Source organism: Phodopus roborovskii, unplaced genomic scaffold, assembly GCF_943737965.1.
Source record: "Phodopus roborovskii unplaced genomic scaffold, PHOROB, whole genome shotgun sequence".
Lineage (NCBI taxonomy): Eukaryota > Metazoa > Chordata > Mammalia > Rodentia > Cricetidae > Phodopus > Phodopus roborovskii.
This window is the reverse complement of record NW_026126575.1, coordinates 221301-248045: the sequence shown is the minus strand read 5'-3', so window position 1 is coordinate 248045 and position 26745 is coordinate 221301. Positions and strand designations below refer to the sequence as shown.

At 43.0% G+C, this 26745-nt stretch overlaps 1 protein-coding gene across 2 annotated transcripts; it reads left to right on the top strand.

Annotated features, from left to right (window-relative positions):
- Positions 1-208: 208 nt before the first annotated feature.
- Anxa4 (annexin A4) lies at positions 209-26745 on the top strand. 2 transcript variants are annotated; one of them, XM_051203444.1, is made up of 12 exons: positions 209-233; positions 4806-4893; positions 8548-8642; positions 11355-11468; positions 12488-12578; positions 14925-15004; positions 15992-16048; positions 16792-16885; positions 20490-20585; positions 21010-21068; positions 22334-22456; positions 26556-26745. In XM_051203444.1, exons 1-12 carry the CDS (start codon positions 231-233, stop codon positions 26613-26615), a joined length of 960 nt encoding a protein of 319 aa, XP_051059401.1. In that variant the 5' UTR covers positions 209-230; the 3' UTR covers positions 26616-26745. The 2 variants fall into 2 exon arrangements, with proteins under 2 accessions (XP_051059401.1, XP_051059399.1); XM_051203442.1 differs by lacking the exon at positions 209-233 and adding an exon at positions 328-351.

Sequence of the window (26745 nt, the reverse complement as noted above, 5' to 3'; positions counted from 1 at the left end):
ACTCAACTGTTCAACTCTCTTTAATGATTAGCCTAGTCCAGGACCTCTGGCTTCTTCACAGGTGACCTTTTGATGAATTTATGTATCATTTCCTCTTGGCTCAGCTTCATGCAAACTCGCTGCCCTAACTTAGCATTAATGCCACATCCCTGGTCATAGTAATTTCTCTTCTGCTTTTTCTCATAGGAGCTTCTACTGGGGTGACTGAATTCTCAACTTGACCTATAGACATGGTAAGTGCCTCACTCCATCTGGTGCCAGCCACAGGCAGGCACAGGATGTGTACTTAGGGACTGGTGGTTTAAACAAAGCTCTGTTTGTTCAGCAGTGGGCAGGGAAGATATGAAGCAGGCAAGTAGTTTCTCTCTGTGTCTCTCTCATCTCTCTGTCTCTTTCTGTGTGTGTGTGTGTGTGTGTGTGTGTGTGTGTGTGTGTGTGTGTGTGTGTGAGTGAGTGTCTCTCTGTCTCTTTCTCTGTAGGATCCTTCTACATAGCCCTGTCTGTCCTGGAACTCACTATGTATACTGACAAGAACTCAGAGATCTGCCTGCCTCTGCCTCTAAAGTGCTAGGATTAAAGGTGTGTGCCACCTAGCCTGGCTTGCTATTTCTTCCTTCCTTCTTTCCTTCCTTCCTTTCTTTCTTCCTCTCTTTCTTTCTTTTTAACATCATTTAGATTTATTTCAAAGTGGTGACTTGATCTGAAAATCAATTCTCAGACTCCCTCACATGTTTAATGTCCAGAGAATATAGAAACAAATGATGTTTTCCTCTCTGTAAAACAACTGTTTGTTTTAGAATAACAAGGCTAGTTCATAGGAAAGCCATTTTCTACTCGCAGCAGGGAATCACTTGGGATAGCTCTGTCATCTTAGGCTTGCCAAGAGGGATGTTTCCTTTGTATTTTGGGGAAGAGAGCACATGCTCCCTGTGTGGGAGGTTAGAGCACAATTTTGTGGAATTAGTTCTCTATTGTCTTTACATGTGTCCCAGGGATCCAACTCGGGTCATCATGGGGTAGGTGACAATAGCCCTATACTTACTGAGCATCTTGAGCCAGCCCTAGAGGGATGTTTCTTAGCAGTCCCCAATTACCATCTGCCCCCTTCTCACAGCTGCAGTCAGATTTCTTGGGACATAGTGATCTGGTCTTTAGCACAGGCCTGAGCTTGGGTCCCTTTGGGAGCTCAGTGAAGTAGCATGGAGGTAGAAGCTGGGCCTTTGGGCTACGTTAGGCTGGCCCATCTGCTGTCGCCACTCAGAGAGGTTTCTGAATTGGTAGACAACTGAGTCAGAATGAATGTGGACCTCTCCCTCTGAGCACCGTTTTCTCCAGTGTACCTGCTGTCCTTCAGTGCTCAGCCGTGGTCATCGTCTATCTTCTGCTCCATCTCATCTCACATCTTCCCTATTCCTGTAGTCACAATAACGTTTCTTCCGTTGTAGCATGGACCCCGTTTCTAGTGTTCATTTGTCATTCCTATGTGGTTGTCTTAGTTAAAGTCACTATTGCTGTGGTGAAACACCATAACCAAGACAACTTGATGAGGAAAGGGTTAATTTCACTCACAGTTCCATATAACAGTTCATTATAGAAATCAGTGAGGGCAGGGACCTGGAGGCAGGAGATGCTGCAGAGGTCACCACCCCAGAGATAACACCACCTGTAATGGGCTGGGCCCTCCCCCAATGATCACTTAATTGAAAATGCCTTAAAACCAGATCTCATGGAGGCATTTTCTCAATTGAGGTTCCCTCCTTTCTGATTATTCTAACTTGTGTCAAGTTGATGAAAACAAAACATCAGGATAGTGATGTTTCCTTTGCTACCACAAACTTTCCTGGTGTAGATGGACATACCCCCCCCCCCCCCCCCGTCTTCCTTGAAAAGATAATTGTGCATTGTGACCTGGAATTTGATCAATACAGACACTTATAAGACTGAGAAGGGAAAAAAGCTCTTGACCTTTTCTCTAGAATAAGAAAGAGTTACTCATAATGTTAATAGGTAAATAGAGTCACCCTGGCCAACTTCTCTATCGATTCCTCTCGTTGGAATTGATTTTCATCTTATAACAGTGTCATCAGCAATGCAGATTAAACTTGAACTTAGTGTTTGAGAACCATCCAAAAACCTTTTAGTACTAGAATTCCCAAGAATCTCAGGGGTTTCCTATATCTCCAGGGCGACTTCTCTCATTGTCATGCTTGATGGCTGGTCAGTCTTTGCTGGGCTGGATGTATCCAGGCTGGGAGACCCAGACTGGTCCCAACGCTGCTGCCTTCACACTTCACTTCTCCATAAAGGATCTCAACAAACCCCATCCAGTGCTGTTGGGCAATAAATGTGTATTTTTTAGGTGAACCTCTAGACTTGCCCTGTGGATCACTTCTCATGGGTGCTTAGCATGATGCCTAATAGAAAACATTTTGGCAGTAGAACTTTTAAACCTCACACCTGTCATGTCAGATGTGGCCGTCCTCACTCGGTGTCCCCTCTGGATAAATGTGGCATCACAGTACTGCTCTGAAATTTGAAGGCCATCTTTGATTTTTTTTTTTTTTTTTTTTTTTTTTTTTTGGTCTGTCTCCACCTCCATGCTAATCTGTCAACAGGTTCTGTCATCTTTGCTTAAAAACATGCGTGAAGTCTGACAGTGTGCATCCATCTTTTTTATTTCACCCTGTCCAGCTATACACCTCACCTGCAGCTCAGCCCTTACTGTTTCTGGTCTCTAACTCCACAGCAGCCTGAGTATATTCTGGGCAACGTCAAACTCTTTGTTATCAAGGATGGCCTTGAATTCTTGGTCGTCCTGATTCCCAGAACCATAAAACCAGGCATGTTGTCTCATACCTGGTATCCCAGCACTCAGGATCTGGAGGCAGGAAGGTTGGAAGTTCAGGTTCATTCTCATTTCAAGGCCAGGCAGCCTGGACTAGAGACTATCTGTCTCAAAAAAAAAAAAAAAAAAAAAAAAAAAAAAAAAAGGAAGGTGCGTGTAGGTAATTACAGTGCTCGTATGTGTGTGTGTGTGTGTGTGTGTGTGTGTGTGTGTATACATCTTGAGGTATGGAAATAGCTCAAGAAGTGGGTGTAGCAATGTACACTGGTAACTCAAGTATAGGCAAAGACAGGCAGATCCCTGGGGTTTTCTGGCCTGTCAGTCTAGCCAGTCAGTGATCTCAGGGAGAGACCCTGCCCTGGCTCAAAAAAGAGAAAAAAAAAAAATGGTACTAGATAGCTGGCTCACAGTTAAGAGCTCTTGTCACTCTTGTAGAATCCTGAGTTCAGCTCCTAACACCCACATCAGGTGCTCACAACCACTTCTAACTCCAGCTCCAGAGGGCCTGATGTCATCTTTGGGACTTTGAGGGAATAAAATTTTAAATTAAAAACCAAGATGGAGTAGTTGAAGTAGCACCTGGTGTCAATTTCTGGCCTCCACATGCATGCACACACACACACGTACACTTGAAAATAGTTATCTTTACCAGGAGGAAATAGCAGTTTTTGCTGGACCTCAACCAGCTCAGCTGCCTCTTCCCCCTGTTCATCCATCTGTAAATGTCCTTCATCCAATGCTTTACATCTTAAAGATAAGCTATTTAATATGTCCTTCTCCCTTAAAACCAGTGTTAACAGGGACACCAGAGGGACCAGAGATGATGAGAAAGGGGCTGTCTTCAGTGGTCCCCATGCCTGCTTTCTTCCCATCTCTTTGGTTAATTACTAACTTGCACTCAATTTTGTGTCCTATTTATCTCTACTTCCTCCCACCTGCGTTAGTTATTTTGAAGGTGATTCCAGATAACCTATCTTCTACCAGTGAGTCAGCTGTATAAAGGTAAACCTCTTAAAATGTAATCTCAGACTGGAGAATCTTAGGACTGACTCCCTGTGTTATAAAATGTCAGTTGTCCAGCTGTTTTATAACTGTCATGTTTCCTTATTCACTCCCTCCATTCAAATAAGGTTAAGCCCTATGACTTTTTTTTTTTTTTTTTTTTTTTTTTTTTTTTTTAGTGGTGGGGTGAGTTTGGTTGTTTGGTTTAGACTTTGGGTTTTGAGACAGGATCTCTTTAGCTTAGGCTGGCCGTGAACCAGGTATGTGGCTGAAGCTAGCCATGTATTTACTACTCTGGATTCTCCTACTTCTGCCTCCCAAATGCTGGGGTGACAGGCCTGCAGCACTGTGCTAGCTGCTGTTGGCTGCTGTGTCTTTTTAACCTCTTGAACTTCACTCCCTTCTACCACTCCTTCACAGTCTCCTTTGCAAGTTTATCCACTGGAGAAGCTATATTATTAGTTTGGCAATTACTTGTGAGTTATATTCATAGCTAATGCTTTTTTTTTTTTTTTTTTTTTTTGCTCTACAGACTTGAACTGATTGAATTCATGCCCCCCACTGGGAGATTGCATCACAGGAGGTGGTGTGATTTCTTCCACCAGCTTCTGGTTCCTTCAAAGCTAGTAACAGCCCCAGGGCCTTTGGGGTAGCATTTACTTTGCCTGTAGCTCCTTCCCTCCATTGTTGTATGCCCAAGTGCCTCGTCTGAACCATCTCTCAGCCTAAATGTCAGCCCTTCCTGTAGCCCACCAGGACTCTACTCACTTTGTGGCACCTCTCCTAGCGTGCTGTTTATGGGATGTGCATGTGTTGGTGTGCTCACTGTCTGCCTTTCTCAGAAAGGGTGGCAGCTCTACCAGAGTGAGAGTCTTCATGGTTGCTGCTGTTGCCCTAATACCTGGAGTAGAGCCTGGGATTCTGAATCTGTCAGTTATGTCGTTTTCTGTGCTTTCAGGCAACCAAAGGAGGAACTGTGAAAGCTGCTTCAGGGTTCAATGCAATTGAAGATGCCCAGGCCCTGAGGAAGGCCATGAAAGGACTTGGTAAGTATCTTTCTGAGTGTGAACTGTACCTGGTGTGGTATGTCACAGTCATGAGGAGGGCACCACAGGGACTGATATTTATGAATTGTTCACCTTATAGAAAGTTTTATTGGAGATATAGCCAGAGATATAGCACAGTTTGTAAAATGCTTGCCTAGCAGGCACAAGGAAGGCCCTTGGGTTCAATCCCCTGTACTACAAAACAACAGCAAACAAACAAGAATGATTGTCCAATCAAGGCAATTTGGATGGGATAGTGTGTAGTAGTGAGTTTCCTGCTACTTTAATAGATACCTTTAAAATACCTTTAATACCTTTAAAAGGGGGAAGGTTTATTTTTGGATCACAGCTTTGGAGATATCAAGTCCATGGTTGGCTGGTTCATTGATTTGGAACCTATGATTAGATAGCACATCAAGAATAAAGTTGATTCATATTATAGTTAGAGGAGAGAGAGAGAGAGAGAGAGAGAGAGAGAGAGAGAGAGAGAGAGAGAGAGAGACCTGAAGTAAGCGATTTATGAACACATCTCCCAAAGACCTAGCCTCCTCCCGTTAAGCTCTACCTTTTAAATGTTCCATCACCTCCATTACACTTGGGCTGCTACCCTGACTGTGCAGCTGAGTCAGTGCTGACATGCAGATAGCAATTGTATGTGAGCAGGCAGGGATGATGTTTCCCTGGCCTGGCCCTGCAGTTGTCTTCAGGAGGGCAGGTGCAGTTGTACAGCCCTGAACAGCTGTACTGTCAGCTGTCCTGGACACATTTCTGCCTCAAGGCTTTTCTTGTTGAATATGAGAAAAGAGACACATCCCCAGTTCCTACTTAGCACTGAGAATCTCTGAAATTTGGGTAAAGACTCTTGGCAACAAGACCTTGTTTCTCAGTGATTATATCTCAAACTCATTTTCCTTAGACTGTCTAATAACAGTGACCAGAGTGTCAGGTATTTTTCAATCTCCATCATATTAGCCTAAAGGCAGAGGCTTCCCAAGGACTATTGGCTTTTTACCCCAAGGGGCTGCTCATGAGAAGTAGGGTGTGGGGAGGTGAAGGAGTAGAGGGAGGTGATGGGAGATGTCATTCTGTAAATGTTTCTCATACTGGTTAATGAATAAAGCACTGTTGGCCAATAGGAAAGGAAGATAGGTGGGACTAGGAGATAAGGAGGAAAGAGGAAGGAGTAAGGAGGGTCAAGATGGAGAATCTGGAGAGAACAGAACTGCCATTCCTCCGCTCTCAGTAAGACCACGTGGAAATACATAGAAATGGGTTAATAATTAAGATAGAGCTAGCTGATAAGAAACTAGTAACTGAATGTTTGTTTTCATTTAATTGGACTTTGTTATATAAAATTAAATAAAAAAAAAGAAACTAGTAACTGGCCAACAGGTAACTGAGTTGACCCCCCAGGCTATCAGAACTGGTGAGAGGCAGGATGCTGGGAAACTGCAGGTAGGCAACCTCTAGCCATCAGACTTCACCACAGGGCAGGTCTAAGCATTGTGACTCTGCCATCCATCTCTGAAAGAATGTCATCCTACACTTATGTAGACCCCACCATCATTTTTGGTCTGCTTTTAATTCTGTATATTGCAAAAACAGTATAGTCCAGAATAGTCCAGAGTGTGTAGTGTAGCAAAGTGTCCAGAACTCCCAGAGCAAGAATCAGGAGACATTTGGCACAACCAGGCCTTTTCCACTGCTGATATGCACTGATGAAGTGAGCTATTGGAGGAGACAAGGATAATAAAACCTATTCCTGGTGGTCAGGAATCCACGGCTAAGAGTGTATAGAAGGGCTGGAGAGATGGCTCGGCAATGAAGAACATGTTCTTTCAGGGAATCCAAGTTATGTTCTCATCATCCACATCAGGCAGCTCACTGTGCATAACTCCAGCCCAAGGGGTGGAAGAACGTTTGCCTCTGCAGATACCTGCACAATCATACAACATGCACACAATTTAAAATTAAATAAAATGTAAAACATCAGATGGGCCAGGCAGTGGTGGCACAGGCCTTTAATCCCAGCACTTGGAAGCAGAGGCAGGCAGATCTCAGTGAGTTCAAGGCCAGCCTGATACACAGACAAAATTCTAGGACAGCCACGGCTACCTGGGAAAGCCTGTCTTGAAAAACGAAACATACAAACAAACAAGAAAATCAAATGGGCATGGGTAAGAACTCTGTGGGGCTAGGACTGTTGCTCAGTCAGTAGACTTTGTGTAGTAACCTGCACAAAGCCCTGGGTTTGATCCCTAGTAAAGGAGAAAGATAGGGAATTCATGGTCTTAATAAGTTTGAAGCCAGGCTTGAATGCATGAATCTGTGTTTTTAAAAAAAAATGTGGTTCAAGGAGAGGAGATCATCTTTCATCATCAGGCAAACCTTGGAGGTGTGGAATTTGAGATGTCTTGGGAGGTGGGTGGAATTTTAATAAGTAATGAAGAGAGAATGTGTTTCTGAAAGTAAGGTTGAACTTAGAGGAGTCACAGTGAAAAGTTGCAAAGCAGGAACCAGCCAGGGAGAGCTTCCTGAGATGGCAAGTCCTAAGGGGGATTCCAGAGATGCTACTGAGAAAGTCATCAATTGAATCATAGCCCTGGAGGGGTGGCCCAGAAGCAATGGCCAGGAAACCACAGGTATCAGAATTAGGGTGCTAAATGGGGAGACTGCAGGAGACAGAGAAATTGATAGACTGGTAATGAAGGGGTCAAAAGAGCCATGAAGAGGGCAAGTGGGAAAAGCAGAGCAATTCAAAAGCAGATTTGGAGCTAGGCATGGTACCCATCTGGAATCACCATCCTGGGGAGGCAGAGGCAGGAGGATTGAGAATCCAGGATCAGCCTGGGCTACATAGGAAAGCCCCAAACAAACAATAGAGAGCTAAGCTTATTAATCTGCCTGCCTACTCTCCTTGTTCATTCATATATTCTCCAGAGAACGAGAGACTGTGGGTACCCAATATGGTAGCCCCATTAGACCCCAGCTGACCACAAGGAGTCATTGTGAGTTTCTGAGCAGGCAAGGTGTGAGCTTTGTTTTTCTTATAGGAAAAAGTGAACCTAGCTAGAATATGAGAATTTAGTTAGGTTTCTACAGGCCTATGGAAAAGTCTTGAATGCATGTAATGCACAGTTAAAAGCTGAGTGTGAGTACAGCAAAGGTGTGGGGCCACACTTTGCATGGCTTGGAAGGAAATTTGAATCTGGAGGAAGGTGGGGCATTTTTTTTTTTTATTCTGAAAGCTAATTTTAGGGTTCAAAGCAGGAAGGGCTTCTCCTCCCAATGCAAAGAGCTCTGAAGGTTGGATTTGAGAGTCCTATGATCCTCCCTCCAACCTCTCCTTTCCGGATATTTAAACTTGTGATTCCTTACACATTCAAAACTTTCTCCCTACAGTATTTTAGCAGAGCAGTTTCTATGACCCCCCCCACTCCAGCTGTTTCTTCCATAAACAGAAAAGTCTTCAAACACAGTAATATCCAGCCTCCACCAGACTGCTGGGTGATAGGGCTGACGTCATTCTTGCTTCTAGGTTCTGTTTTCTTAGCAAACATTCAGCCTCTAAGAGGTAACTCCAGTGGCCACAGGGGAGACCATTTTCTCATGCCAGCAAATCATGGTCCCTTGCTGACTTCATCTTGTCCCCAGGTACTGATGAAGATGCCATTATCGGAGTCCTGGCCTACCGCAACACTGCCCAACGTCAGGAAATCAGGACTGCCTACAAGAGCAACATCGGCAGGGTAGGCCCAGTTTTTCCTGATCTTAAGGAGACCAGGGATTTGTCAGGTACAATGGAAGCAGAATACCCCACCCCTATCTCAAACTAGACTCCTGAAGTGGCCCAGTGCTTTAAGACTATCAGTGAGGTTAGGGTTACCAGAGTTTAGGAAGACTGGGAGAAGAGAGGAGATGCATCAGGTATGGGAGAGCAGCTAGACGAGAGGGTAACTCCTGAGGCTCTGTAGCATGGGAGAATGACTGTGGGTAACCCTTAGTCAAATACCTCACAATAGTGGTAGAGAGGATTTGGAATGTCCCTAACAAAAAAAAAAAAATGACAAACACCTGAAGCAACAGGTGTGCCAGTCACTTTACTTGATTATCACACATTGCATACAAGGATTGAAATGTCACACTGGGCCCCATTAGTATGACAACAACTGTGTGTCAATTAAAAACAATGATATAAGATGGTAGCTCAGTGGGTAAGGGCACTGGCCCCAGAGCTTGATGACCTGAGTTAAATACTTATGACCTGCCTGGTGGTAGGAGAGCACTAACTTCACAGGATTGTGCACTGACCTCCATATGTGAGGTCATGTTCATGGGTGCGCGCATACACACACACACACACACACACACACACACACACACACACAAATATGAAAAGAAATTTTAAAGGATATTTTTGCAAAACTCAAAGCAAAACAAGGTTTCCCCACATTTTAGGGAGCTGTTGGCTCATAGCCTCATGGCCAGGCTGGGTCACTTCCCACCCAAGTCCTCACAGGGCTGTGGGTTGTGTGCTATGGAGCCAGGTATACTGCACCTGCAGAGCTGTTTGGGCCTAGTGTTGAAGATCCCTGGCTGAAATACTTAGAAGTCCATCTAGTTCGTCTTCACTGTGCTTTCCTGGAATTTAGTGCCGTGACCTCTGCATATAAATACACGTTTAGATAGTCACCCTTTGATGGACTTCAGTTGAAAGACCTTCACACCCCAGAGTGGGGCTTTCTGCACAATTGCATGCACATGCATGGCAGCTTATAAACTCACTGTTCACTCTGCATGTGTTAGATTTTTGTCTGAAACTCATGCCCGTGATGAGTCTCAACTCCATTTCCAACAACCCCTTCACTAGAATTATTCAGGCCAGTCTTTCCACATCAAAGCACCCCCAACTGTCATGTTTATTGACAACCTCAGTCTGAGGAAACAGCCAATAAGTATCTGGGTAATCAGCATCAGTGACTTCACACCCAAGATATCTGTCTGTCTTGGGAGATGTCACAGACAGGAAGATTGAGGCACTGCTAGGCAAGGTATGGAGGGATGGGCAGAGCAGAGCTGATTAGCTGCTCTCCAGAGTGTCTGCGGGTGAACTCTGGGCATCTGTAGGGAATAGGACAGACTGTCACTGACTGTCTCCAGAGTGCCATAAACTGTTCTGCATCCCCCAGGAACTGAATGCACAGTGAGGTGTGAGCTACACATCTAACTGCTGTTGCAATACACACTTGGGCTTAACGTCAGAACTCAGCTAATCTATGGTAGTCAAGGTGAACAGTATTAATGGATTGTCTAATTTCTAATTCATTCCTTCACTCATTCATTCAATCCAAATTTGTGGATTCCTCATAAAATGTGCATGGTAGAAATATATATATAATATATATAATATATTTTATATATATATATATATTACATACACACACATATAATCCCAGTGATAAGGAGAAGACAGGAGGTCTATTGGCCAACCACCTAGCTTACCTATCAGTGACCTCCAGGTTCAGTGAGAGACTGTGTCTCCCAAAAATAAGGTAGGGAGCAATTGAGGAAGACATCAGACATTGACAACTGGTCTTTTTCACACACACTCGTGCTTATGTATGCATGCACACACACACACTCACATCTGCACACAAACATCTACACACATATGTTGTGTGTATGTCTAGACACAAACAAACAAAAACGTAGGGCCAGTGTATAAAAGTGCTTGCTACCAAGCTAAACAGCCAGAGTTCAATCCCACAGGATAGAGAGAGAACCTTCTCCCTTAGATTGTCCTTTGACCTCCACTTGTGCACTGGAGCACAGCTCCACACACAAATAAATGAATGTAATTACACATTTTAAAAAGAGAAAAATAGGGCTGGAGAGATGGCTCAGCCATTAAAGGCTAGGCTCACAATAAAAAATATAAAAAGAGAAAAATAGCCGGGCAGTGATGGCACATGTCTTTAATCCCAGACTTGGGAGGCAGGCAGATCTCTGTGAGTTAGAGGACAGCCTAGTCTACAAAGATAGTTCCCAGATAGCTTAGGGCTGTTACACAAAGAAACCCTGTCTCAAAAAACAAGAGGGTGGGAGGTATGTTTCAAAAGTAAAATTTATTAAGAACAATAACAAAACAAAAACAGCATTTAATGAGAAAGCTGGCATTGTTTTACAAATATCTCTAAAATGACCACACTCTTCTTATTTGCTGTACTGTGTGGTTTTGGTTGAAGTCAAATAAAATCTGATCTTAGACAGATAATTGGAAAATCAGTCAGTATTTTAATAGTCTTCTGGTGTGACTGAGATGTGCAGAAATGTCAAATGACCTGCTTCCAGTAAGGTGACAGCACAGAGAGAATCTTAGTGCCCAAGACATCCTTGCACCATAGAGAGGGTGGCATGAGAGACAATAGCAGATAAAAGCAGGCACCTTCTTCTCATTTCAGGATCTGATTGATGACTTGAAGTCAGAGCTGAGCAGCAACTTTGAGCAGGTGATTGTGGGGATGATGATGCCTACCGTGTTGTACGATGTGCAGGAGCTGCGCAGGGCTATGAAGGTCAGTGGTCCTCTTTGCACTCAGTGTCCTCAGCGCACATGGTGATGTGCAGCCCTTCAGAAACATGGCCAGCAGAGCTAGAGAGATGGCTCAGTGCCTAAGAGTGCTTACAACTCTAGCAGGACTATTGTTCACTTCCCAGCGCACATTGGGTAGCTCACAACCACCTGTAACTCCAAGGATCTGACATCCTCTTCTGGTTTCCTTGGACACTGGACTCACAGGCACAGACACACACATATAAAATAAAACCTTAAAAAAGGAGAAAAAGAACTATAGCTAAGCCCTTCTGAGATGCGGGAGAAGAGAAAGTGAGAGTCAGGTTTTTCCCTCTTGATACCTTGAAACATACATGGCAGATGTTATCTAAAAATTGTCCACCTCCAAAGTTTGCTGAGTCATTTGCTCCTTCCTGGGGCTGAATGAAGAGGAACTGGTCTGTGGTGCTGGTAGGATCCAGGCATCCTTACGTATGCTTCCTTTATAGCTGTCCTCGTTGGACATCTCAGTGAATCTGAGATGGCAGTATAGTTTCTTACCAATAATAAATACACATTGTAGAAGGTTCTGGGCTAAGCTCTTGGGAAATGAAGGTAACAACGTTTTGCCAGGACACCTGACTTTGAGAGAGAGAGAGAGAGACAGAGATAGACAGAGAGAGACAGAGAAAGAGAGAGAGAGACAGAGAAAGAAAGAGAAAGAGAGAGAGAGCATAGAGGTCAAGGAAAGAACAGGACCACAGAAAGCAGAAACTGCACCTAACTTGCTGTGACAAGCAACAGGTGGCAACCAGGCTGTTCAATAACAATTATGGTGAACACACTGGGCTTGGATATGCCAGTTAAAAGTTAACAGGCCCTGCTCCTGGACCCCAGTGGATTGGCCTTATACACTGGAGTTTCATACCTATCTTCCTCTGAGTGTGGGACTCCGTTTTTAAGTTGTAAACTTAATTATATTGTTTTATTTGTTTAACTTGATCCACTGTTTCATACCATTATCTCTGGCCTCACACTTAGGGAGCTGGCACAGATGAGGGCTGTCTGATAGAGATCCTGGCTTCCCGCACTTCTGAGGAGATCTGGCACATCAACCAGATGTACCAGCAACGTGAGTACCATCCTCCAGTGTAAATGGAGTTCTTAATTAATTGGTCTAGATAATAAAAAGCTGGAGTCAGATATGGAGGGAAATGCTGAGAGATCAGAGAGAAGGAGCAACCACAGCACACCTTACCTCCTTAGCATTTCAACAGACAAAAGAGTGATTTCCTGTTTCTCCCTGCTTATATCCTGTTTCTGCCCAGCCTACCTCACTTCCTGTCTGTCTGTACAGACCTCTATAGTTAGCTATTAGTAAGCTAACTATAGAGGATAGAAGCTAGCTATTAGTAAGGATCCATTCTCTGATCCTCAGACAGGTTTTATTTGTACAAGCAAGATATTGTCACACTCCAGGCTATGGAGTCAGGTTGTCTATGACTTAAAAGCAAGGCTGGTTGGTGATTGTAATATCTCAGCTATGAGATTAAGGTGGAGTTTTCTCCCCTTTATTTTACTTATTTTTCCTCAGTTTTCTGCCATGTGTATGTATCACTAAGGATGGGCCCTGGGGTCTCTTACAAGCTAGGCCAGAGCTATACCCCAGCACTAGTGTTCCTATGTTTTCAGAGTTAATATGCATCATTTCTGTGGAGAAAACTGTTGTGCAGGTTTCAGAGACTGAACCCAAACCATGAGAGTCTGGAGTTAGCTCCTGATCCTGAAAGTTTTGGATTTAGCCCCCCAACCCTGATTTCAGCACTGTGGGGGTTCTCTGTGACACCACAGTCAGAAGAGTAAGGAGAGGCAAGAAAGCAATTTGGTTCAACATGACTTTGACCCTGAGTCATTTATTTTAGCCATATTTAAGCACAGCACAATTTGATGAAAATTTTCCTGGTCATAATTAACCCAACCCTGTGTGCATAATAAAATTTAAGATATAACTACATTGAAACTCTTTGGAAAGTATCTGTGATGTCTTCCATAAAGATGGGTTCTATAGATTGATTACATGTGACACCTCCCATAAAGATAAGTTCTATACATTGACATGCGCATGATAAGGGTCTGGGGAGGATCTGGTGTGGTCTTGTCCACAAAGATAGCACAAAGGTCATCAGGCTATTAACCATGTCTGCTCTCAGACTTCTGGGTAGATAATAGGTTGTGTGTCCCTTTCTTTGAAGGAACAATCCTGTGTGTTTTACACTCTTGGTTGCCCTAATGCTTATCTGTGAGCACAAAAATCTCCATGCTTCTCACACAGCCCCACCTAAAGTTAGACTTAGCCCCTTACCCTGGCATGTGCCCACATTAGCTTCTGGTGGCTATGGAGAGTGTCATTCTTCAGAAAGATCTGTTAGAACCTCTCTGGGGACCTCTGTCCTGTGAAACTTCTCTAGCAGACTTTTTCTTTTAGGCCATTAACCAATTCCCAAATCATAACACAGAGACTTCTTATTAGTTATGAATACTCAGCCTAGTTTAGGCTCATATCTGGCTAGCTTTTTTCCTTTAACTTAAATTAGCCTATATCTCTTAACCTACATTTTGCCTTGGAGCTTTTTAACTTTCTTTTTCTATATCCTACCCTGCTGGCTGGTGGCTTGTAGCTGCCTGGCTGGCCCCAGGCATGTTCTTTTCTTTCTTCCTCATTCTCTTCTCTCCTTCTAAGTTTCTCTTCCTATTAATTTCTCTGCCTACCACTCCTGCCTATCCTTTTACTGCCTAGCTATTGGCTGTTCAGCTTTTTGTTAGACCAATCAGGTGACTTAGGCCAGCAAGGTGAAACAAATGTAACACATCTTTACATCATTAACAATGGCAGTAGAAACAAATATAATGTGTCTTTACACAGTTAAAGTGATATTCTGTAGCATAAACAAATGTAATATATCTTTACCTAGTTAAAGTAATATTCTACAACAAGCTTCCATTCAGACACATGCATAGAAGAGTCTCAGACAGAAGGAAACCAAGGAGGACTCCTGACCTGCTTTCTTGATCCTGTTCATGTTAAAGAGACAGCCATATTTACTAGGTCGTATTTACCATTTGTTTTGTTGTTGCCATTTTTATGACTTAAGGAGCTTCATTAGAATTGATTACAGGAGCATGGGTAAAGGGTTACCACAGGAATATGGGTAAAGGGTTACCACTGGAGCATGGATACCTTACTGATTGGGACACCACTGAAGGAATTGCCTCCCCACCCCCAGCAACCATCATTTCCTTATAGACCCTCAGGGAGGACTGGGCCACACAGAGTTCAGATTTTGAAAACCCTGCACAGGGTAGCTCCTTGGTTTGAGCTGCTCCAGTGAACATACTGCCTTGGAGGGACAGCTTGCTGGAGGGCAACAGCACTAGGCAGATCTCTGTTCTGATGTACCCACTTTCAATTTCTTCATAGAATATGGAAGGAGTCTTGAAGAGGACATCTGCTCTGACACATCCTTCATGTTTCAGCGAGTACTGGTGTCCCTGACAGCAGTGCGTGACTTCCTTGGTCGAAGCTTCTGATAGGGCATGCTTGGTTGATTGAAACCTGTCCTTCATCCTTTCAGCCTCCTAATTATGGGCATTCCCCAGGTGTCATTCTCGGGCTGCTCTGTCCCTTTATCTTATTTCTCCTTCAGGGACCCTGGCTAGGTATGCATGCCCAATCATTTCTTCTACTTTAATTTACTGGTCACATGTCCCATGTGCCTGCCAGCCACCTCTATTACAAAGTGCATTGGATTACAAGGATTTAGGGAGATAACTTCCTGTGTTTCAAATGTTTATATGGTAGCAGGGCTGGAGAGGTTGAGAGTGCTTCTTGCTCTTGCAGAGGACCTGAGTTAAATAAACCCCACATCCATGTTGGATGACTCACAACCACCTGTTCTCCAGATCCAGATTGGCTATCCTCTTCTGGCATCTGTAGGCATCTGCACACACATGACATACACATACACAACACATGCACTTTTTTAAAATCTTTTTTTTTTTTTAGAACAGTCTTCCAAACTAGAAGGCAGTGCTGTCTTATCACTCATTAGTACCCTTCAGGGGCTCCTGTGGCCCCCATGGTGGAGCTGCTGTATTTGGCACTGACATTTCATCAGCTCCAAAAATTCCACCTCAGGTCTAGCATTCTCTTGACCAATGAAGACTGATTAGTTAAGAAGGCTGAGTCAGCTGGGTCAATGGGGGGGGGGGTTAGAAAGATGTTAATGCTCTTCTACTGGAAGAGACAACTTCGAAACATCAGGAGTCACAGTGGGGTTCACACTCCACTGGGAACATCTCCAGGGCATAGGTCTAGGCCCTGGTGACACAAGATGGCAGTCCTAACTCTCTAACCTGAAGATCCAGCTTTTATTGCATCTTGTCTCCAGGCTTCTGCCTTAAGAGCACCCAGGGTGGCAGGGAGGAAGGGAATTACCTGGGTGATGTGCATGAGTACTCCATCACTCTTGTCTGTTTCACCCACAGGGTGGCAGGGATGAAGGGAATTACCTGGATGATGCACTTGTGAAGCAGGATGCCCAGGTTAGTAGACTGCAAATTCCTTCTTGCAGCTTCTTCTCTAAGACAGGCCTTACTTGGTTGGTGGGCAGCCTCTTCTACTTCAGGGTGTATTAGTCAGGCTGAGGTGTGATATGAAAAAGACTCCCATAGAAAATCTTCTATCAACAGGATTCTTTCAGGGATACATGGGACTTGGGGCAGCTCAAGGCACTATCTACACTCCTAGATTCTAAGTCTTCTTCTCACACTGGGGCCATAGGCCATATGAGGATCCCAGAGAATCATCCTATCATCTATTTTATCTATCTTTCTTTCTATCTATCTATCTATCTTTCTATCTATCTATCCACCTATCTGTCTGTCTATCTATCTATAGCTATATTTCTTTCTGTGTGCACGCACCTGTGGTGTGTGTGTGTTGCCAGGGAATGAAACCTAGAGCTTGGCTCATGCTATACAAGTGCTCAAACTATATAGACTGGCTCAGAGAAAAGATCAAAATTCAAACTTTGGAGCCTGATTTCATGTCAATATGAGGTTAAAGTAATTGAAGGACGGAGTGTGTGCATACATGCATGCATGAATGTGTGCATATGTATATAGTGTTTTTTTTGTGTGTGTGTGTGTGTGTATACACAGCATGTTCACCCTTCCAACTAATAAAATAAAACCAAGCCAGCTCAACTCTTAGAAGTTTTAGACCTATTTGCCCAGGTACTGGCACATCTTTTTGATGTTTAGACTCATGTTCTGTTTGGCACCAGGACCTGTATGAGGCTGGAGAAAAGAGATGGGGGACAGATGAGGTGAAATTCCTAAGCATCCTCTGTTCCCGGAATCGGAACCATCTGCTGCATGGTGGGTACCTACCTCACCATCTCACTCAAGTCTGCTAAAATGGTTGATAGTCTTAAAATTTTTAAGATTAATTCATTTTATTTGTATGAGTGTCTTAACTGAATGTATGTCTGGTGTCCTTGGAGATCAGAAGAGGGTGCCAGATCCCCTAGAACTGGAGTTACAGACAATTGTGAGCCACCAAGTGGGTTCTGTGAGGGGACCTGAACCTAGATCCTCTGTAAAAGCATCAAGTGCTCTTACCCACTGAGCCATCTTTACAGCCCCTGATAACCTTAAAAAAAAAAAAAAAAGAATATCTTGTTGGTAGTGGTATCACACGCCTTTTATCCCAGCACTTGGGAGGCAGAGACAGGTTCATCTCTGTGAGTTTGAGGCTAGCCTGGACTCCAAAGCTACAGAGAAACCCTGTCTCAAAAAACAATAACAAAAAATATTTTATTTATTCTTTGGCAATGCCAAACATGTATATAATGTGTCTTGATCATAGTATTCCCCCAGTTTGTGATGACCTTTCCCCCACCAGGATACAGAAAACAAACCAAACTGTTAGATTTTTACTGTGTAAATGTGGGAGTAAAATTATGTGAATGAAGGCCAATTTTGAAAGATTAGTTTAAGTAATTGACAGATATACGACATGTTGGTAATAATTTACCATTCCTTATCCCTGGAAAGCAGCCTTCATAGTTGGTCCTTCTAGTACAGCCCTAAGATAGTCACTTCTCATCACTTCCATGAGAAAGTAAACTACCTGAGGGACCAATTTAAACAAATGTCAGTTGATATTTATTTCTACTTAACATCACTGATAGATTTCTTCAGGGAGTAAGACGAGCCATGGGTAATTTCACTTTTTATTTCCTCTGTGTGATGTCCCTAATTTGCTTCTGGTAATTTCTAGACTTTGCAATGTGCTTTTAACTTCTTTGGGGGGAACGAACACTAAGCCATTATAGAATATAGTTGTCAGGCTGAGTCTTCTTATAAACAGCAGTAAGGGCTCAATAGGGCAGTTCTTCTTGTAGATGAGCTCTTTAGACCTTCATGGGCATCATAATTTTATAAACTACCATCTCCCTGTCAGAGGCATGGAGTTTCAGAACTTGTGGGGAATTTGAGGAGAATGAGTTTGCTAAATTGAAAATACAACGTAACTGCAAAGTTAGACACATTTACAAGTTGTAATTATCCTAGATACTCCCCAGCGGCAAGTAGTAATAATAATAATAATAATAATAATAATAATAATAATAATAATAATAAGCAGTTATTCCTGTCCGTAAATCATACACCAGTGTGCAACTTGGGGCCTAATGCTTTATTTTACTGGCTCCCTTTGCCTGTTTATAATGTGTGCTCCCCCTTGTGGCACTTTCCCAGAATTGCAGGTCCTGGGAGGCATTCATTAAGAAATGGTAAAACTCCTTATCTGTAGTTGGGCAGTTAAAAAATGACCTGTTCAAAACAAAACAAAAAAATTCCCTGTTGATACTGGACAGTAGTGGTGCACACCTTTAATCCCAGAACTCCAGAGGCAGAATCAGGTGGATCTATGTGAATTTGAGGCCAGCCTGGTCTACAGAGCTAATTCCAGGACAGTCAAAACTACAAAAAAAAAAAAAAAAAAAAAAAAAGAAAGAAAATTACTTGTTCATAAGTTACAAAGACAATATTTTAAGCACTGTTTAGGTAGTGTAAACTGAATAATCTTGTTACCAACCAACAATAATGGCCAGAACTAAGCTTTTGTTAATAATTTTCTGTCTTGAAGCCTTCATTCCAGTTTGTAGTGGGGGTCTGATTAGCTTCTTTGATTCTGGACAAACATAAACCCACAAAAAGGGAAATGGAATGTACCAGTGGCTCTCGAGATTAGAGGGAGATCTGAAACCCTTCATGAGAACAGAAATCAAACTGCTTCTGAGTACCTCCCTGGGAACAAACAAAAAGCTGGTTCCAGCATGCAGCAGTAATTCTAGGCAGGAAAGATGGGAGTAGGATGATTCTCAAGGCTCATCGGCCAGCCAGTCTGCTAATTGGTGAGCTCCAGGTGCAGTGAGGACTATCAAAAAATACAGTGGTGGGAAGATGGTTCAGTGTCAGTGGGAAGTGCTTGCTAGGGAGCCTCGAGGGCCTGAGCTTGAACTACACACACACACACACACACACACACACACACAAGCCAAGTATTGCCACATGTGCCTGTAAGTCCAGCATGGGAAGGCAGGGACAGATGGATCCCAGGAGCCCACTGGCCAGCCAGCCGAACTGAAATGGTGAGCTTCCACTTTCCTGAGAGTCGGTGTCCTAAAGCAGTAAGACAGTGGGTGAGAGTGGAAGACACCTGCACCCTTCTGTGACCTTTATATGCATGAGTGCAGGCATAAGCAGTGGTGAGTACATTCAAAATAATTTATCAAAATAAATTAAAAAGTAAGAAGACACCTGACACCAACTTTTGCTTTCCACATGCATGCACACACATTAAAACATATTGGACCACATCCCACACAATTTGTTTTGAGATAGGGTCTCACATGTAGCCTTAGCTGGCCTGGAACTTGCTATGTAGTTCAGTGGGCTCAAATTCACAGAGATCTTCCTGCCTCTACCTCCCAAACACTTGTTTCAATGATGTGCACCACCATGCCTGACCACACAAAATTAAAAAGAAAACCATCTCATTGCAGGGCAGGTTACTTTGAGGGACATTGCTGGGCCAAGGTGATGATGTGATTTGCTGGACATTGGTACCCTTTGACTGATAATTGAGAATCACATGGATGGAGGGGATAAGACAGTATGCCAGTGAAGGCCACTAAGGAGATAAACAAAACAGCAGTCTCTGGAAGAAGAGAGGGAAACATTCAACACATCAAAAAAATCCTTGGCAAAAAGCAAGAAAAAATTAATTATGTGAAAAAATCTATTAAAAGATGCAACCAACTGTTACCAGATGTGACTCAGTCTTGAGGAGACTGAATTGTTCTCATTTTAATGAGCCAATTGCAAGGGGAGTACATAAGTGACATCCAAGGCTGACATTTCATGTAGTTGATGCTGGCCTTGATCTCAGGTGACTGAGGAACTGCCAATCTTGCCTTCACCTGCCAGGTGTGAGCTACCATACCCTGTGTGCTTAAACAAGAAGAAAGCAAATGTACCCAAAGGCTCTCTCAGGGTCTGGTGCCCTACATATATCTCAGTACTCTTCCTCCTAATGGGCCTGGTCCAGCAGGCCGCATCCTGCCTGAGTTCCCACACACAGTACTAATTGGTTTCCTCTTGAAATATGCCAAAATTTAAGTAACATAAACTTGTTAAAATGTGTTCATTCTCTCCATAAATTTTAGTGTCCTGCATTTAAACTTTTATTACATTTATTTATATGTTTACTTATATATTTAGAGAAAGTGTGTGTATGTGTCATAGGTGTGTGTGCCCACATGCATGTGTACATGTGTATGATATGCAAATGCCACAGATCACGTGTCATTTCTCTTCTTCCACCCCGTGGGTTCTGGCTTGGCTGCAAGTGCCTTTAGCAGACTCATCACACTACCCAGATTTCTAAGTCACACTACCTTGTTATTGATTTTAGTGTTTGATGAATATAAGAGGATCTCACAGAAGGACATTGAGCAGAGTATTAAATCTGAAACATCTGGTAGCTTTGAAGATGCCCTGCTGGCTATAGGTAAGCTGGTAAACCTCAGAGTTAATTCTGTTGCTGTCCTCCTCAGTACCCAGATGTTGTCACAAGACATAGAACTGTTTTTCTGAAATTAAAGTTGTTTCAATTACTGAGGGTACATCCTAGAATTAAAAAAAAAAAAATGGATTCTCAGTAAGTTGACCAGGCTGGTCTGCAGCTCCTGGACACTTACCTTAAGTGGGTCTAGCAAAGCAATCAGGAAATAGTTCTTGGAACTTTGTAGAAACAGAGAATGTCTGTCAGCTTTCTTTGTTCTTGGATTTTTTTTCTGTAATCTTTCCACTCTTTTTTCTTTTTATGGAAACAAAGATAACTTATTAAGAGGAAGAAAGAGCTCCTGGAATGGGAGTGGGCTAGCAGGCAGGGGAGTGGCTTGTGCTCATTCTTTTGTTCTTTTCCTCCACAGTGAAGTGCATGAGGAACAAGCCTGCATATTTTGCTGAAAGGCTTTATAAGTCCATGAAGGTAAATGGCTTTGCTTTTATCATTTGAAATATTGTGATTTTTTTTTTTTTGTCCACTTTCTTAGGTTTACCACCTGAATTCCACCCTGGAATGTCCAACTTGATTCTGGGCTGTATTCCTCACTGAATACTGCTGCTGTTTATAGAGTGCTGTTCTCGGTGTACTTGTGATGTGTGGAGCCTTGCTCCCAGGGCATTACGTGTATGGATTAATTTATCCCCACGGCAGAAACAGGGACACAAACTGTCTTGTTTTACATGTGGAGAAACTAAGGCATAGTTTGTTTACACTGTTTGTGGAGGGAGAGTGCCCCAGGGAGGCACACTCTAGCTTCAGAAGCTAGGTTCTCAGGGCTGTGCTGGACTCTGTGCAGGTTACTCTGCCAGGGACCCCAAGGGGGATAGGAAACCAGGAACATAAGTGCTAGGGTTTTGTTGCTGTTCTTCTGAAACAAGTTCCCATGTCACCCAAGCAGGCCTGGAATTCTCTATGTAGCTGAGGATGTCCTTGAACTTCTGATCATCTTGCCTCAGCCTTCCAAGTTCTGGGGTCACAGGCCCGTGCCATCATGCCTGGTGGGAATTCTTTACTCTTGAAGACTATCTGTCCTTGAAGAAAAAAGCAAGCATGCACAAAACACCAACAATAAGTCATCCCACAATTATAGGAATACAAAGGAGAGTGTAGATTTTCAGTATTCTTGAGGGAGGATTTGAAAAGAATATATATGGAAATTGGACCCAGGCATGCTGGCACACACCTGAAATTCCAGCTCTTGGGAGGCTGAAAAAGGAGGTCTGCTTAGTTTGAGACCAGCCTGGGCTATATAGAAAGCCCTTATCTTAGTAAGAAGAGAGAGAGGAAGGAAGGAAGGAAAGAAAGAAAGAAGGGAGGGAGGAAGGAAGAAAGGATGGAAAGAAGAGCGAAAGGAAGTGGAAAAAGCAAAACAAAGACAGCTTGTTCTGTTTAAGCAGACCCTTAAGGGAAGCCTTGTACAGGGTGAGGGAGGGGTTAGCAGGCATATGTGGCTGAGCAGCACAGAGCCTGTCTTTGGAAAGGCAGAGCATTGTCTTCTGGTCAAGACACAAAGTGTTGTAAAGGTAGGCTGTGTCAAGCTTTGCGTCCTAAGTTAAGTCATGAGGATGTTCCTTGGGCCTCCCAGCTCATACAGCAAAGGATACTGTGGCAGAGTCACTATTGCCTTGCCTTGTCTTGCTGGACCACCAAGAGCATCAACTGATGCAAGATCTTTCTCCCTTCCTCAGGGCCTGGGCACTGATGACAACACCCTCATCAGAGTGATGGTGTCCCGAGCAGAAATTGACATGCTGGACATACGGGCAAACTTCAAGAGGCTCTATGGAAAGTCTTTGTACTCTTTCATCAAGGTAGGGCAGGCACCACAGTGAAGACAGGGCCTGGTTTCAGTGTGCATTCCCAACAAAGAGCCATCTGCCTCAGGGACCCCAAGTCCTTCCTTTCTCATGGTGTACAACACCTTCTAAACACAGTAATAAGGTTATGTGGTCCCAAACAAGAATGGAAATTCTGGGGCAGTGCTTCCGAACTGCTTTGAATAAAAATAATGTAGTATAACAAGCCCTAACATTTTAAGGAATTGACCTGTTCAAGTGAACAGAGAGCATGGAGGAAGAGCATCACCCCAGACCTCAGTCTCAAATATCCTTCTACCCAAAGGTTAGAATCCTAGGGGCTGGAGTTAAAGGCTAAGCAGTTAAGAAAACTGACTGCTCTTTCAAGGGACCTCAGTTCCATTCCCGGCACTCACATGACACCTTACAACCACCTGCAACTCTAGTTCTAGAAATCTGACACCCTCTTCTACCTCTTCTAGCCTTCATGGGTACTGCATACATGTAGTGCATATATATATCCAAATTACCCAGACACAGAAAATAAAAAATAAAAGAAAAAAATGTGTGTTAGTAATAACCTCACATAATTTATCCCAGTATCTGATATTGCAAACTTTAGGGCCTTTGAGATAGTAAAACCTATGTCTGTAACACCCCATTATTTGAGCCCTCAATTACTTTGTTTCTCTGTTTCTTCCCTCCAAGATCTGCCACCTGCCTGCCGTAAAGGCACCCAATAAATGGGGAAATAAATTGGACAAAAATTGTATGCTCAGCCAGGCATTGGTGGCACACAGAGGCAGAAGGATCTCTGTGAGGCCAGCCTGGTCTACAGAGCTAGTTCCAGGACAGGTTCCAAAGCAATACAGAGAGACCCTGTCTCAAAAAATCAAAACAAAACAAAAAAAATGTATGCTATCATTTACTTTTCATTGCTGTGAAAACACCAAAAGCAGCTTAAGGAAGGCATAGCTTATTTTGGTTTATAGTTCCAGAGATGGGAAGGCCTGGGAGTAGGCCAAAGGAGCAGGAAGCTGGTTGCTCACTTTTTATCTGCACACTGAAAACAGAGTGAACAGCAAGTAGAGTGAGGCTGTAAAACCTCCAAGCCTGCCCTCAGTGACATACTTCCTCCAGCAAGGCAACTCCTAAAGATTCCATGACCTCTCCAAAAACTTAGAGACCAAGATTTTAAACACATTAGCCTGTGGGAACATTTCTCATTAAATAGCCCATCACAAATTCCTATAGTCTACATGTTTCTCACACAAGATGCTTGTAATGAATGTGAAGGTGCTTACTGTTGGTCATGTATTCTCATGCGAAACCCTCTTCTCCACAGCACTAAGTTCTGTGACCCGTGAGGCGGACAGTGCCTATTCCCCAGGGTGAATACTTCTCCTTAGATTCTTGTATACAGCAATTGCAGTCACTTGTGGTTCCTCATTCTTCCTCTGAATATCAAAATTGAATGAATACTTGTATGTGCGCACGTGTGTGTGTGTGTGTGTGTGTGTGTGTGTGTGTGTGTGTGTGTGTGTGCACGCGCATAAGTGCATGCTGAGGACTGAACTCGGGGCTTTAGGTTCTGTATCACTGAACTACATTCTCAACTCTTAATGAAGACTTTTAAGAGTACAACTTCCTCATCTGCTTGGTAATGACAGCAGAAGCAGCTGAACCTAGAATTCTTTGCAGGGTCTGCTGGAAATGTGAGAAAGTATTCCCCGCTCCCAACCTCACATGTTTACTGTTCTTTACTTGGTACCAGACAGCCAGGAGTTCTAAGATGGCGTGGGTGTGGTGAAAGCTGACTCACCCCTCACAACCCTTCATTAACTCCTTTGCTTCTTTAAGAAGCCCGAAGAGTCTTGTAAACACGAAGCTGAGACTAATTTCTGAGAAGCTTGGGTTGCAAACTTCACATCAAGATTTGACCTGTGGATTAAATATCCCAAAAAGTAGGGAATACACTGATCATTTGAGAGCTGCTGCTAGGAAGAAAGAGTGTCAGGCATGGGGACATAGGGCTGGGGTGGATGGCTCAGTGGGCACAATGCTTGCTATATAAGCATGAGGACCTGAGTTTGGTTCCCCAGCATCCACCTAAAAGGGATAACAGCAAGTACCCTAGTGCAGGCAAAGGCAGAGACCAGAGCATCTCTGAGGCCCACTGGTTGGTGAGCTCCAGGTTCAATGAGATAGATACCTTGTCTCAATAATGTATAGAGTGATAGGAGACACCTGATATCAGCCTCTGACTTATAACACACACACACACACACACACACACACACACACACACACAGTTGGGGGTGGGAGGAGAGGGAGAGAATAAATTGTCACAAAGCTTTGGAACTCCTGCCTGTGTTGGTTAGTTGTCAACTTGACATGAACTAGAGTTATCTGAGAATAGGAAACCTCAGCTGAGAAAATGCCCCTACCTGATTGACCAATAGGCATGCAAGCCTGTGGGGCATTTTCTTCAATAATTGATGTGGGAGATACTAGTTCACTGTGGGCCTGGGGTGCATAAGAAAGCAGGTTTAGCCAGCTATAGGGGAGCAAAGCAGCAAGAAGCATCCTCCTTGGCCTCTGCTTCAGTTCCTGCCTCTAGGTTCCTGCCTTGAGTTCTGCCTTGGTGTCCCTCACTGAACTATGACCTGGGGTATATATGCCAAGTAGACCCTTTCATCCCCAAGTTGCTTTGATCACAGTCTTTATCATAGCAATGGAAACCTAACTAGGACAGACCCATAAGAAGACAATGGCAAAAGTCCTGTCAGTAAGCAACTTTACTACATACTTACTCTTTCACAGGTAATGGGACAAATTAATAATATACCACTTCATTTTGACAGATATTAAAATTTGAACTCTTTTTTTTTAATTTGAACTCTTAAAGTCAGAGGCCATATCTGTTTTAGTGCCCATTAAGAAGTAACCCAAACTGATTTATTGGGCTTAGGGTATTCCTTGTTTAGTGTGTACACAAGGCCCTGGGTTTAATCCCCAGTGGCAAAAACATAAATAAATAGGAAAACCACAATGTATTTATTAGGTCATAAACATTTGCATGTAGAAATTATAGGACCTCTCTGGAAGGCTATTTTGCAATGATATGAAAAGTATTAGAAAAAATCTACCATTTTAATCTAGTAATTTTCATTTTATGAAAAGTATCCAAAGCAAATTATGGGGAAAATTCATAAAAACTCAGCTTCAAGGTGCTTTATACAGCAAAGTTTGCTAAAATGAAACATCAGAGGCCACATAAGCATCTGACAATGGGGTGGGAAATGTTCTGTAATCATTAAATAATATTGTAATAAGAAAACTTGGGGGATCAGGGGTCATAGCAGGGAGGGAGGGACAGGGAACTGGGATCGATATGTAAAATAAGAATATATATATATATATATATATATATATATATATATATATATAAAAGAAAAATCAGGATAGTGAGGTTGAGTGTATGGTTCATTGCCTACACTTGCTTAGAATGAGGATGGCCATGAGTTCAGTCCCTGGCACCACCAAAAATAAAAAGAGTAAAATAGAGGCATAGATAATTACTTTACAACCTCATAACATAGAGATCTACATGCACAGAGAAAAGCTTGGGGATATGTCAGAATATAATTAATCATGGGATTATGGATGTTCCTATGCTCTTCTTTTAAGTGCTTTTTTAAAGACACAGAACAAATATTGCTTTTACTTTTAAAAGATTGTTATTTATGTATATCTGTATATATGTTTTAAATGTGTGTGTATGTGTGTATGTATGTATATGCCTCATGTGTGCAGTGACCAAAGAGACTAGAGGAAGGTGCCAGGTTCCATTGGATCTGTGGTTATACAGAACTGTGAGCACCAAACACCAAACTCAGGTTCTCTGTGAGAACAAGAAATGAAGAAATGCTCTTAGTTCCCAAGCCATCTTTCCAGCCCGAAGTATTACATTTGAAATAAAAAAAGTTTTTTTTAAAAGGACCTAAGAAAACTCTAGCCAAGCTTGCAAATGAACTTAGGTGATTTTGAACTATGTAACCATCAGAAGCATGAAGCATGTAACTGCTGGTAACCGTGCTCTCCTTTCTCCCAGGGTGACACTTCTGGAGACTACAGGAAGGTTCTGCTTATTCTTTGTGGAGGAGATGATTAAAACAAGATGCAGGACAGAAGGCTTCTTAACGATGGCTTTTTTTTTTTTTTAACTTCATTTTTCTGCACTGCTATTAACATGATCTCAAATGCTTATTTCCAATTAAAACGCCTCCAGTTGCCTCCTTTGA

What these genes read in the sequence shown, in the direction of transcription:
- Anxa4 (XM_051203442.1), top strand. An exon ending in AGCTGCGCAGGGCTATGAAG is followed by an intron (nt 11,469 to 12,487) that starts GTCAGTGGTCCT and finishes CCTCACACTTAG; the next exon opens with GGAGCTGGCACAGATGAGGG. An exon ending in AGATGCCCTGCTGGCTATAG is followed by an intron (nt 20,586 to 21,009) that starts GTAAGCTGGTAA and finishes TTTCCTCCACAG; the next exon opens with TGAAGTGCATGAGGAACAAG.